Source organism: Sapajus apella, unplaced genomic scaffold (genome assembly GCF_009761245.1).
Source record: "Sapajus apella isolate SASKATOON/1434 unplaced genomic scaffold, GSC_monkey_1.0 scaffold87, whole genome shotgun sequence".
Taxonomy (NCBI): Eukaryota; Metazoa; Chordata; class Mammalia; order Primates; family Cebidae; genus Sapajus; species Sapajus apella.
The window spans coordinates 4,839,808-4,854,093 of record NW_022437027.1 but is presented as its reverse complement, the minus strand read 5'-3'; the positions used below and the strand labels follow the sequence as shown (position 1 = coordinate 4,854,093).

The 14,286-nt window shown below is 38.2% G+C and overlaps 1 protein-coding gene across 1 annotated transcript in view; it reads right to left on the bottom strand.

Annotated features, from left to right (window-relative positions):
* The window catches only part of PAPSS1 (3'-phosphoadenosine 5'-phosphosulfate synthase 1), a 99,134-nt gene that overhangs the window by 68,506 nt on the left and 16,342 nt on the right, over positions 1–14,286 (bottom strand). The window contains exons 2-3 of the mRNA XM_032254839.1: positions 11,989–12,103; positions 8,207–8,442 (exon numbers count right to left, since the gene is read on the bottom strand). Of these exons, the coding sequence (XP_032110730.1) occupies positions 8,207–8,442; positions 11,989–12,103 (351 nt within the window). The remainder of the gene's footprint in view (positions 1–8,206; positions 8,443–11,988; positions 12,104–14,286) is intronic.

The window sequence follows — 14,286 nt, the reverse complement described above, 5'->3', positions numbered from 1 at the left end:
TGTTTTGGTATCAGTACAATGCTGCTTTGATTACTGTAGGCTTATGGTATAGTTTGACATCAGGTAGCGTAATGCCTCTAGCTTTGTCTTTTTGCTTAGGATTGTCTTGGCTATGTGGACTCTTTTTTGGTTCCATATGAAGTTTAAGGTGGTTATTTCCAGTTCTGTGAAGATGGTCACAGGTAGTTTGATGGGGATAGTGCTGAATCTATAAATTACTTTGGGCAATATGGCCATTTTCACGATACTGATTCTTCCTAACCATGAGCATAGAACGCTTTTCCATCTGTTTGTGTCCTCTCTTATTTCCTTTTGTAGTGGTTTGTAGTTCTCCTTGAGGAGGTCCTTTACATCCTTTGTTAGTTGTATTCCCAGGTATTTTATTCTCTTTGTAGCAATTGTGAATGGCAGTTCGTTCTTCATTTGGCTCTCTTTAAGTCTGTTACTGGTGTATAGGAATGCTTGTGATTTCTGCACATTGATTTTGTATCCTGAGACTATGCTGAAGTTTTATCAGTTTCAGGAGATTTGGGGCTGAGACGATGAGGTCTTCTAAATACAAAGCATGTCATCTGCAAAAAGAGACAATCTGACTTCCTCCTTTCCTAATTGAATACTCTTTTTTTATTGTTCTTGCCTGATTGCTTTAGCTAGAACTTCCAATACTATATTAAATAGGAGTGGTCAGAGAGGGCATCCTTGTCTAGTGCAGGATTTCAAAGGGAATGCTTCCAGTTTTTGCCCATTCAGTATGATGTTGGCTGTGGGTTTGTCATAAATAGCTTTTATTATTTTGAGATATGTTCCTTCAATACCCAGTTTATTGAGAGTTTTTAGCATAAAGAGCTGTTGAATTTTGTCAAAGGCCTTCTCTGCATCTATTGAGATAATCACGTGTTTTTGTCTTTGGTTCTGTTTATGTGGTGGATTATGTATTTAGACTTGCATATGTTGAACAAGCCTTGCATCCCCGGGATGAAGCCTACTTGATCATGATGGATAAGCTTTTTGATGAGCTGTTGCAATCGGTTTGCCAGTATTTTATTGAAGATTTCTGCATCTATGTTCATCATGGATATTGGCCAGAAGTTTTCTTTTTTTGTTGATTCTCTGCCGGGTTTTGGCATCAAGATGATGTTGGTCTCATAAAATGATTTGGGAAGGATTCCCTCTTTTTGTATTGTTTGGAATAGTTTCAGAAGAAATGGTACCAACTCCTCTTTGTACCTGTGGTAGAATTCAGCTGTGAACCCATCTGGACCTGCACTTTTTATCGTTGGTGGGCTATTAATTGCTGCCTTAATTTCAGCCCTTGTTATTGGTCAAGGTTTCAACTTCTTCCTGGTTTTGGCTTGAGAGGGTGCAAGTGTCCAGGAATTTATCCATTTCTTCCAGGTTTACTGGTTTATGTGCAAAAATTTGTTTGTAGTAATCTCTGAAGGTAGTTTGTATTTCTGTGGAATTGGTGATATTCCCTTTTATCATTTTTTAACTGCATCTATTTGATTCTTCTCTTTTTTGTTATTTATCTGGCTAGTAGTCTATTTTGTTGATCTTTTCAAAAAACCAGCTCCTGGATTTATTGATTTTTTGAAGGGTTTTTTGTCTCTCTCTCTCCTTCAGTTCTGCTCTGATCTTACTTGTTTCTTGTCTTCTGCTAGATTTTGAGTTTTTTTGATCTTGCTCCTCTAGCTCTTTCAATTTTGATGATACAGTGTCAATTTTAGATCTTTCTTTGCTTCTCATGTGGGCATTTATTGCTGTAAATTTCCCTCTCAACACTGCTTTAAATGTGTCCCAGAGATTCTGGTAAATTCTGTCTTCATTCTGGTTGGTTTCTAAGAACATCTTTATTTCTGCCTTCATTTCACTGTTTATCCAGTCAACATTCAAGAGCCAGTTGTTCAGTTTCCATGAAGCTGTGCAGTTCTGAGTGAGTTTCTTAATCCTGAGTTCTAATTTGATTGCACTGTGGTCTGAGAGACTGTTATGATTTCCATTCTTTTGCATTTGCTAAGGAGCGATTTACTTCCAATTATGTGGTCAATTTTAGAGTAGGTGTAATGTGGTGCTGAGAAGAATGTATATTCTGTTGATTTGGGGTGGAGAGTTCTGTAGATGTCTATTAGGTCCATTTGGTCCAGATATGAGTTCAAGTCCTGAATATCCTTGTTAATTTTCTGTCTCATTGATCTAATATGGACAGTGGAGTGTTAAAGTCTCCCACTATTATTGCGTGGGAGTCTAAGTCTTTTCATAGGTCACTAAGAACTTCCTTTATGTATCTGGGTGCTCCTGTATTGGGTGTGTATATATTTAGGATCATTAGCTCTTCTTTTTGTATTGATCCTTTTACCATTATGTAATGCCCTTCTTCATCTCTTCTGATCTTTGTTGGTTTACAGTCTATTTTATCAGAGACTAGCATTGTAACTCCTGCTTTTTTTTACCTCCATTTGTTTGGTAAATCTTCCTCCATCCCTTTATTTTGAGCCCATCTGTGTCCTTGCATGTGAGATGAATTTCCCAGATACAGCACACCAATGGGTTTTAACTTTTTATCCAACTTGCCAGTCCATGTCTTTTGATTGGGGCATTTAGTCCATTTACATTTAGGGTTAATATTGTTACGTGTGAATTTGATCCTGCCATCTTGATGCTAGTTGGTTGTTTTCCCCGTTAGTTGATGCGGTTTCTTCATTGTTTCAATGTTCTTTACCATTTGGTATATTTTTGGAGTGGCTGGTACTGGTTGTTCCTTTCCATGTTTAGTACTTCCTTCAGGTAGTACTTGCAAGGTAGGTCTTGTAGCAACGAAATCTCTTAGCAATTGCTTGTCTGTAAAGGATTTTATTTCTCCTTCACTTATGAAGCTTAGTTTGGCTGGATATGACATTCTGGGTTGAAAGTTCTTTTCTTTAAGGATGTTGAATATTGGCCCCCACTCCCTTCTAGCTTATAGAGTTTCTGTCGAGAGATCCACTGTAAGTCTGACAGTCTTTCCTTTGCGGGTGCCTTGACCTTTCTCTCTAGCTGCCCTTAGGATTTTTTTCCTTCATTTCAACCCTGGTGAATCTGATGATTATGTACCTTGGGGTTGCTCTTCTTGAGGAGTATCTTTATGGTTTTCTCCATATTTCCTAGATTTGAATGTTGGCCTGCCTTGTTGGGTTCAGAAAGTTCTCTTGGATAATATCCTGAAGAGTGTTTTCCAACTTGGATTCATTCTCCCCATCACATTCAGGTACATCAATCAAGCCAAGATTAGGTCTTTTCACATAATCCCATAGTTCTTGGAAGCTTTGTTCATTTCTTTTCGCGATTTTTTTTCTCTAATCTTTCCTTCTCATTTTATTTCATTGATTTTATCTTCTATCTCTGATATCCTTTCTTCTGCTTGATCAATTCAGCTGTTGAGACTTGTGCATGCCTCACGAAGTTCTCATGCTGTGTTTTTCAGCTCCATCAAGTCATTTATGTTCTTCTCTAAGCTGGTTATTCTACTTAGCATTTCGTATAACCTTTTTTCAAGGTTTTTAGTTTCTTTGCATTGGGTTAGAACATGGTCTTTTAACTCAGAGAAGTTTATTATCCACCTTCTGCCTGCTTCTGTCAATTTATCACACTCATTTTTGTCTTGTTTTGTTCCCTTGATGGTGAGGAGCTGTGACCCCTGGGAGGGAAAGAGGTGTTCTGGTCTCTGAAGGTTTCAATCTTTTTGCGCTGCTTTTTTTCCCATCTTCGTGGATTTATCTCCCTTTGATCTTTGAAGTTGGTGATTTAGGGAGAAATCTCTGAGTGGATGTCCTTTCTGTTGCAGTTGGAGCTAAATGTTTTTTGGCCTGCAGAGGCACTGCTGGGCAGCCTCAGATTCACTCAGGTTGCTCGGTGGGTGGTCTTCCTCTGTGGTTTGTTTGCAGGTGAAATTAGCCCTGTCCTCCCAATGGCATCTCTCCTTCCCTGAGCTCCATCTTCCTGGTTGGGGTCAAACTGGTGTGTATTTGCTGCCAAGTTCTCTAGCACACAGGCTTCAGTTTGAGTTTTGTGGGGGGTGGGGCCTGCCAGGCCTTATGGCCTGTTTCCCTGTTTTCAACTCTGCCCCTTTCTGTGGGACGAGTTGTTCCATCCCACTGGCGCTGGTCCAAACTTCCACCCAGGTCCAGCACCAGGCAGGAGCCATCACTCAGATTTGCATCAACAACCCATGGCGCCCCTCAGTCTGGCAGGGCTCTCGTGGACCATGGGTTGTAGGAGGGATGAGATAAGCACAGGATCCAAATCGGAGCACTGAGGGGGTGAAGTCCCCTGACCCTCTGAGCTGGCTGCATGTTCCAGGTGGGGATATGCCCTGCCCTGTCTTGGTTCGTTCTCCCTGGGTGGCTCTTGCCCTGCTTTGGCTCCCTCCCTGGGCTACATTCAGAGTTCTTCCAGTTCCCCCAAAATGAACCTGGCACCTCACGTGGAACTGTGAGGTCCTCTAGCCCTCTGCGTCTCATTCACTGGGAGCTGCATTCTGATGTTGCCTTCTCTTGGCCATCTTGGCGCTGAGACCTAGAGTGCTTTTATGTGAATTAACTCAAGTAATTGAATCATATGCAAACCCAGTGACATCATTCTCTGTTATAATCTCAAATTGTTAACTCCTTTTGGGACAAAATCCTTTCTAAGCAGTCAAGAAGTCACCACCTAACCTCTGCAAATTGATCCAACTACATGTCCCCTCAGAATCATCCTTCATAGCAGTCACACCCACCTACCTACAGTTCTCCAAAAAACCAAACTGTGTCACATTCCATTGAGAATACAGTACTGTCTCCTCTGTCTGAAACAGCTTTCTCCCTCTGGTCTAACTAGTATACTCTGATTCATGCTTCATGACTCATTTCAAGCGGCAGCTCCTCTGTGAATCTTCCGTAACACCTTTCATATGTATTCACTTCACCACTTGCCTCCAGATATTGTAACTTTTCACATTTCTGCATTCCCACCAGACTACCAACTCCTTAAAAATAGAAACTATCAGGTTTATTTTTAGAACCAATATGCCCAGTTCAGCGGTTAACATGGAAGTACCCAATAAACATCTCTTGAATGAATGAACAAATATAATCTTGATTGGACAGAAAAATACACATAACCTGTTTTACATGTTTCAATCCAAATATTTTCATGTTTTTTCACATGCTCTAAACATAGTCCATACCTCATTATCAGTGCTTTTATAGATGAGGTCAACAAAGATTTTGCTCCACACTATGCAAACAAGGGGGCAACAAAACAGATCAGCACATAGTCTTAGATACCCAGGTGTTGGCTGACAGCTCTCCATAACAGGTATTACAGATGTTCCCCTTTTCTGAGAACTGCAAAGATTCCCACCAGAAGGTATAAGAATACCATTATCATATTTTTGTGAAAACTGTGTATACCCAAGGATTCAGGAACTCTAAATAACTCTTGCTATGCTCCTGTACTTCCATTATTTACACACTTTAAACTGATATACTGGCAATGATCCGAGGGCTTCAAGAAATGGTGTTTACAGAATGTTTTAGGACTCCTGCCATGGTTCAATTAAGTGAACCTGTGTAAGTAATACTCAATCTAACACCTATACTTCTCAAAGGTCAAATCCTGTTTACAAAAAAAGTCCAAGTAACCATCAAAATTTATGATACAGTACTAGAATTGTGCTATTATGATTGATTACATTTACTGAATAGTTATTACATCCCAGGCACTGTGCTGGGGATTTAAATACATGACTTATCTAATCTTCAAAGCAACTCTAACATAGGCATTACCTGAACTGAGAGAGGTTACGTGTGCTGGCCAAGGCTGTAGCGACAATAACTGGCAGAGATGAAATTTCAGCCTCTTTGTTTCCAACTTTAAAGACCCTGCCTCTCACCACTACACTAACTCACTTATTCATTGATATCAGGGCTTCCCAAGGGAGTATGCTATTGTTCAACAAACACTAATCATAGGATATGGTCCAAGAGCCAGGCCTGGCATCAAGCTTACAAAGGCAAGACACAGTCCCAGCAGTCATGGAGCCAGGGGGTTCTGGAGGCAGCATAGCCTCTAAGTCCAGGAGATGCACTGTCTGGGTGCAAATCCTTGCTCTTCTACAAGTAGAGTGTTATGACTATGGGCAATGCACACCTTTGTCTCCTTGTGACCCCCAACTAGGAGACAAGAATTACTTAATTCACATAAAAGCACTCTAGCCATTACCAGAACACAGTTCAGTGTTCAATAAATGTTAATTAATAATATTATTATCACTACAGCTACTATCATTATCACCAGTCAATGAACTGGGATTTTTAAAATAACATATGCACATCTAACCATCTGATCTTTGACAAACCTGACAAACACAAGCAGTGAGAAAAGATTCCCTATTTAATAAATGGTGCTAGGAGAACTGGCTTGCCATATGCAGAAAACTGAAACTGGACGCCTTCCTTATACTACACACAAAAATTAACTTGACATGGATTAAAGACTTAAATGTGAAATGCAAAACTATAAAAACCCTAGAAGAAAATCTAGGCAATACCATTTAGGACACAGGCACAGGCACAAGATTTCATGACTAAAACATCAAAAGTAACTGCAACAAAAGCAAAAATTGACAAATGGGATCTAATTAAAACTAAAGAGCTTCTGCACAGAAAAAGAATCTAACATCACAGTGTACAGGCAGCCTGCAGAGTGGGAACAACAAGAAACTTAAGCAAATTTATAAGAAAAAAACATTAAAAAGTGGGCAAAGGACATGAACAGACACTTCTTATACAGCCAACAAACATGAAAAATAGCTCAACATTACTGAACATTAAGAAATGCAAATCAAAACTACAATGAGATACCATCTCACACTAGTCAGAATGGCTATTATTAGAAAGTCAAGAAACGACAGATGCTGGAGAGGTTGTGGACAAAAAGGAATGCTTTTACATTGCAGGTGGAAGTGTAAATTAGTTCAACCATTGTGGAAGACAGTGTGGCAATTCCTCAAAGACCTAGGCGCAGAAATAACATTTAGTACAGCAATCCCATTACTGGGTATACACCCAAAGGAATATAAATCATTATATTATAAAGATACATGCATGAGTATGTTCGTTGCAGCACTATTTATGATAGCAAAGACATGGAATCAACCTAAATGCCCATCAATGATAGACTGAATAAAGAAAATGTGATACATATATATCACAGAATACTATGCAGCTATAAAAAGAATGGGATCATGTCCTTTGCAGGGACATGGATGGAGTCAGAAGCCATTATCCTCAGCAAACTAACACAGGAACAGAAAACCAAACACTGTATGTTCTCACTTATCAGTGGGAGATGAATAATGAGAACACATGGACACATGGACAGGGAACAACACACACTGGTGCCTGTTGCGGGTAGGGAGGGAGACCGTCAGGAAGAACAGCTAATGGATGCTGGGCTTAATACCTAGGTGATAGGATGATCTGTGCAGCAAACCACCATGGTACACGTTTACCAATTTAACAAACCCGCACATCCTGCACACGTAGTCCTGAACTTAAAAATTGAAGAAAATAAAATAACGTGTTAAGGTACCTAACCTAAGCCTCAGTGTATGACTGGAAGTCAGCTGACACTGCACAAAGAAAAATAGGAGGGAGGAGAAGAGTACCTTCCAGGCAGGGAGGAAACAAAATCCTGAGATAAGAAACGACACAATTGTTTCAGAGAAATACACAAACAGCGTTTGTTGTTGCTGCAGTCCCTAAAATAAGGAACTATAATGCATGCTAAGAACAACAAATTCTGAGCAAAGAAGCCATGGTAGGACACATGTTAAGAAACTCAGATTTGCTCCAGAGTCTGACATCTGTCAAGTATTCACTATAGGTTTATTAAATTGAAAAGTCAAGCTTGAAATAATTTGGCCATTGGCTTGAGTTCAACAACTGTATTACACTTTAGGGTTTTCTTAAAAGCAGGTTTTATCAAAACTGGATTTACTTAGAAAGTCAAAGCACAGAAATGTTTTAGGTTATTTTAATCTTATGCTTTAGGAACAAAGAGATAGTAGCTGGATAGGAGCAGAGTTAGCCTCAAAGCACATATCGATGTTTCAAGTATGTGCTTTGCCTGATACCATATTCTCAATAAATGTAATCAGAAAGGCAATGGCACAAAAATCACGTACCTGAGTATAAGGTGATATAAAACTTGTGATGCACACTAAGCCAGCATCTGCAAACAGTTTAGCAACTTCTGCGATGCGTCGAACATTCTCTTCTCTGTCTTCAGGACTAAAGCCAAGATTTTTATTGAGACCTTGACGAATATTGTCACCATCCAGAGTATAGCATGGAATACCATGGCAAACCAGGTACTCTTCCAAAGCCATGCTCACCGTAGTCTTTCCTGCTCCTGACAAGCCTAAAAGTAAACAGTCCAAACAAATTCCATGTGTAAAGTTAGAAGGATAACTATGTAGTAATACTTTCTTTTCCCCCAGAAACAGGGTTGCACTCTGCCACCCAGGCTGGAGTACAATGGTGCAATAACTCACTGCAGCTTCAAATTTCCGGACTCAAGAGATCATGCCTCAGCCTCCCGAATAGCTGGGACTATAGGCACATGCCACAACATCCAACTTATTTTATTTTATTATTTGTAGAGATAGAATTCTCAAAATGTTGCCCCAGCTGATCTCAAACTCCTGGACTCAAGAAATATAAAAACTTTTAATCACAGGATTGAATACATTCATTACACATAGCAATCTCTCAGTAACGTTCTTATCCAATATTTCTCTTTAAGATTTACCTCTTACCTAGGAAAACACCTACAGTTTAAACATGGAAAGTGTTTGTTTTTAATAATGTATCTATGAGCAAAGGTATCAGAAATAACTGAAAAACTTCAAAAAGGCTTAACTAATTTTATTAGCAGTCATGGTTGGCTAGATACTCACTTTGTCCTCGTTATCACTTTTCTAAAGCTGCATGCCAAATTTCAAAAAAGTCATATGACCAAATTATTTCCAGTGAGGGAAGAAAAAGAAAGTTCAAAAGTAAGTAAAATGTTACAAAGGTACCTCCATTTTCCTGGATCATCACCTCTCACAAATCACCTTGCTACAACTATTTGGGAGTCCAATTTATAATAGAACCAATCTGAATACAACACCTTCATTTCAACTCACCTTCCTATACCAACAGCATTTATTCAGTAAACACATGGGATGAGCCTGAAAGTCACCACTACATCCAAACAGGTGAAAACCTGAACAGAATAACTCTTCTTGGATCCGTAAGTGAAGGGAGGACAAGGGGCAAACCACTGCCCCCAAGACTGGGGAGACAGGCAAATGCAGGGTGTGACTGCTGACTGGAACAGAGACTCACTGTGGGAAAAAGTGCTGTGGGAACCAGTGTCACACAGAAGAACCTCAACTGTAACTGATTAATTAATTAAAGCTCAGTATGGACAAGTCTGGGAGTTAAAAATTTCAAAAGAACCTAGTTATAGAGAGTTTCCAACAATATTAAGTTTCACCTCCAGAAGCTCAATCAGGTTCACAGTAAATACTGGAGAAAAATCCCTGTGTGCTTCCATTCTGAATTATACCAGAGGACCAGATTCTTTTTAACAAGGACTGACCTCAGGAGAAGTTATTTAACCAAAGCTTCACCTGCTGACATTTTATTGGAACCTAACTGATCTGGGGGAAGGGAGATATAAACTCCAGCCAACACTAGCCATCCTGTCCCAACTGAGGAAGGTATAGGGTAGTAGCAAAGTGAAGGCTGAAAATTTACTGCATACTAGACCATAAAGCAAGTACCAAAAAACCAGATAAGCTCTATTTATAAGTATCATTAGTGATGAAATAAATAGAAAATAACACGTTCAAGAAAAAGAGAATCCACTATTCTAAAGATCAATTGTCTCCTCAAATTAATCTTGGATACAACACAATCCCTAACTAAGTAACAACAGAGTTCTGGCGAATTGGTTAAATCTATTACAAGACTTACACAACACTAACAGCCAAAAAAAAGGAAGTCACAATGAAAAAAAAAAAGGCAACACTGCTGATGAAGAACAAAGAGGACTTCCTCCACTATCTTTCAAGATTTATAATAATAGAGTAACTAAGAATGCTGCATTAACAGAGGAACAGAGAAACTTATCAGGGGACAAAGCAGAGGGTCCACACATAGTGGAGACCTGATATAACACAGAGCTGGCACTGCAGATCAGAGAAAAAGGATACCCTCATCAATCTATGTTCTTGGGACAAGTGATTATCCATATGGGAAAAAAAATGTAAATGGATCCCTCCCTCACACTATACACAAAAATCAACTGCAGATGAGGACCTAACTGAAAACGACAAAACCTCTATTTCCCTGTATTTTTACAGGAAATAATTCTTTAGCCATCCAGATGAAAAAAAAAGCTCCTAAAAAGAGAAGGCTGATTAGGCTCACACTTCTTCAAAACATTTCATGCCAGAAGGCAATAGAGTAGTGTTTTTAAAATTCTAAGACCAAGAAAGTATGAACCAAATACATATTTTACCCAGCCAAGTTGGCATAAAAGATGAATAGACATTCTCAAACATAAAACCTCCAGCAGTTCAGAACCTAATGGAAGGCCATCTTGCAAAAATTATTTAACAATGGCATACAGACAATTAAGATGATTCAAATAAAGAGCTCATGAGTGGACATGCCATAGTAAAAGAACTGACAATAAGCTAGCAACTATTGACCCATTAAGTGCTATAAACCTGGGCAATAAAAAAGGTAACAATTTAACAACTATCTGGAATTAAGAATGAGAAAATTAGAAGAATGTGAGAGTGCTGTCTTCTTTCATACAAAAACAAAGACCTGTCTAAAATTGAAATATGATTAAAAAAACAAAAGAGTAATGTTTTTTGCCAATCAACAAAAAATTTTAAGAACTGGTAACAACCACTGTTGACAAAGACACTAGGAAATAAACACTCTTCCATACTGCTGGTAGGAGAGTAAATTGGTATAAAATTTTAGTGGGTAATGTGGCAAAATGTATCAAAATTTTAAATATAATTCCTAGAAGTGAAAGGATCCAACATTTTTAAAGCTACTTAAAAATCTGTATCAATTCACTGTCTTGCCAGCTAGCTATGGCTAAGCTCAAAGAAAGACTCTAGGGAAACCAACACACACACAAAAAAAAACAATCAAAGGCCAAAATCAAGAGCTGAGTAGTAGAAATTCACTTTGTGAAAATCCCTATCACTCATTCTTTCTCGTTATACTATACTATGGTTTGAATGTGTCTCTCAAAGTTCATACGTTGGAAACTTGATCCTCAATGCAACAGTGTTGAATGACAGGGTCTAATGGAGGTGTTTAGGTCATGAGGGATCCACCCTCACTAATGGAATAATCCATCTATAAAGGGGATTGAGGTTGTGAGTTCAATCTCTTGCTCTTTCTCACCATGTGATATCTTCTGCCATGTTACAGACATAGCAAGAAGGCCCTCTCCAGATGCTAGTCCCTCAATCCTGGACGTCCCAGCCTCCAGAACTATGAGAAATAAATTTCTATTCATATAAATTACCCAGCCTCTGGTATTCTGTTATAAGAGCATAAAATAGACTAAGATATATGGTTTACACTGTTAGCTTCTTAGAGTAGAATCCAGATCTTATTTGCACTCAGAAGTGGGTAGAATTTCATGTAGTATCTACTAGAAAGTAGTTTTAATATGCACTGTGGTTTTTACCTTTAACAGCAATCCTGTAAAAGAACAAAAAAAATACCAGACAGAAATGTTATTATTAAGCAACCATGTCAGTTATGTGTTGTGATGCTTGAAATACAAGAACAGAGCTCAAAATTTAAATATGCCTACACTTAGTCCAGGGTTACCGGTAAGCATTGCTTTTAAAATAAACTGGTTTATCTCTCTTGACAATACCTGTTAGCCAAACTGTGCAGCCACGAAAGCCACCTCTGGTCCCCACAACCTGACCTCTCTTGTTCCTGCTGACATGATGGGCTTGGTAGGTGACATTAGTTGCTCTCTGCATTCCCTAGAAAAAAAAAGAAGAAAAATTCTAGTTTATATAAGTCCTTTAAAAGGCAAGCACATATTCCTTGCAAACACACAAAACTCTATGTAACATGCCAAAAGCAAAGAAAAAGATAAAAGAGCTAGTCTTATTTTTTTCCTTAGAGTACTGGCATGGTATTTCCTGCTTTAGATATGCCAACTGATTTAATCCACACAGCAACCCAATGACATAGGTACTCTTACTATTAAGGTTTTACAGATGAAGATGTTAAATCTGAGAAAAGGTAAATAAGTGGCTCAAGATTTCAAAACTAGTGAGTGGCAGACTCTAGAGCCTAGTCTTTTCACACACGCATTTATTCATTCAACCATTCAGACAGTATCTACGGAGGCCCTACTAGTATGCCAAGTGAGCGAAACAAGGTCACCACCCTCAATTACCTTACATTCCACTGGGGAACAATGTAAACCAATAAAACTTAATTACAACGTCAGAGAGTGATAAGTGCACTGCAGAAAAACAAAATAGGGTAAAAAGGAAAACAGAGAGGAGGAAAGAATGCTTCTTTAGAGAGGATGAAAAAGAAATGCTAAGAAGATGACATTTGAGTAGGCTCCCAAAGAAAGTGTGGAAGAGATGCCTTTGCGTATCATGAGATCACTACTTCTGAAATGAAAAAAGTGGAATGCACTGGTTATAACTACATATTCTCCTAAAGCTCCTTCTAAAAAAAAAAAAAAAAAAAAAGGCATAAAATTACATAGTCCTCAAAGTATCTGAACAGGCTTTCCTCCAAAGAAGATATACAAATGGTAAATAAGCCATATTATTTAAATAATATTCAACATCATTATCCACCAGGGAAATGCAAATCAAAACCACAATAAGATATCATATCACTTCACACCCACTAGGACAGCTGTAATAACGACAGACAATAACAAGTACTGGTGAGGATATGGAGATACTGGAATCCTCATACATTTGTTGCTGCAAATATAAAACAGTACAGTCGTTCTAGAAAACAGCAGCCCCTTAAAATATTAAATACAGTTATCACATGACCAAACAATCCCATGCCTACATTATACTCATAAGAAATGAAAACATATGACCACATAAAACTTGTACATACATGTCCATAGCAGCATTTTCAGAAATACTTTATCATTACCGTGTTGTACAATAGATATTTTGAATTTATTCCTCATTATCTAAATAAAATTTTGTATCTTTTGACCAACATCTCCAACCATCCCTCCACCAGCCCCCTCTCCACCCCAAACTTGGCAGTTCCTGATAAACACCATTCACTCTCTACTTCTACAGGTTCAATTTTTTTTTTTTTTTTTTTTTTTTACAGGTTCAATTTTTTAGATTCCACATGTAAGTGAGATCATATGGTATTTCTCTTTCTATGCTTGGCTTATTTCACTTAACATTATATCATTCATGTGGTGACAAACAAAAGGATTTCTACCACTTTTAAGGCTGAATAGTATTCCACTGTGTAAATATACCATTTTTTATCCATTTATCAATTGATGAACACTTAGGCTGATTCTGTATCTTGACTACGGCAAACAGTGCTGCAATGAACATGAGAATGCAAATATCTATTCAACATACTAATTTCACATTCTTTCATTATATAGCTAGTAGTGGGATTTCTGGATCATAAGGTAGTTCTATTTCTAATTTTTTGAGAAACCTCCATACTGATTTCCATAATGGCTATACTAATATTCCCACAAAAGCATATTAGGATTTTCTTTTCCTGCATCCTCACCAACAGTTTTGTCTTTTTCATAACAGCCATTCTAACAGGTGTGGGGTGATAGTTCACTGCAGTTTTAATTGCATTTCCCTGATGATTAAAGATGCTGAGCCTTTTTTCATAGGCCTGTTGGCTAATTGTCTATCTTCTTTTGAGGAAAGTCTATTCAGATTCTTTCCCCTTTTTTTAATTGCATTGTTTTCTTGCCATTGAGTTGTTTGGCTTCCTATTTTGGATATTAACCCCTTATCAGATGTATGATTTGCAGATATTTTCTCCCATTCTGTAGGTTTCTTCATTCTGTTGATACATCTGATCTTCGCCATACAGATGATTTTTAGTTTGATGTACTCCCATTTGCCTATATTCACGTTTGGTGCCTATACTTTTGGGGTCATATCCCAAAAAAACAAAAACAAAACAA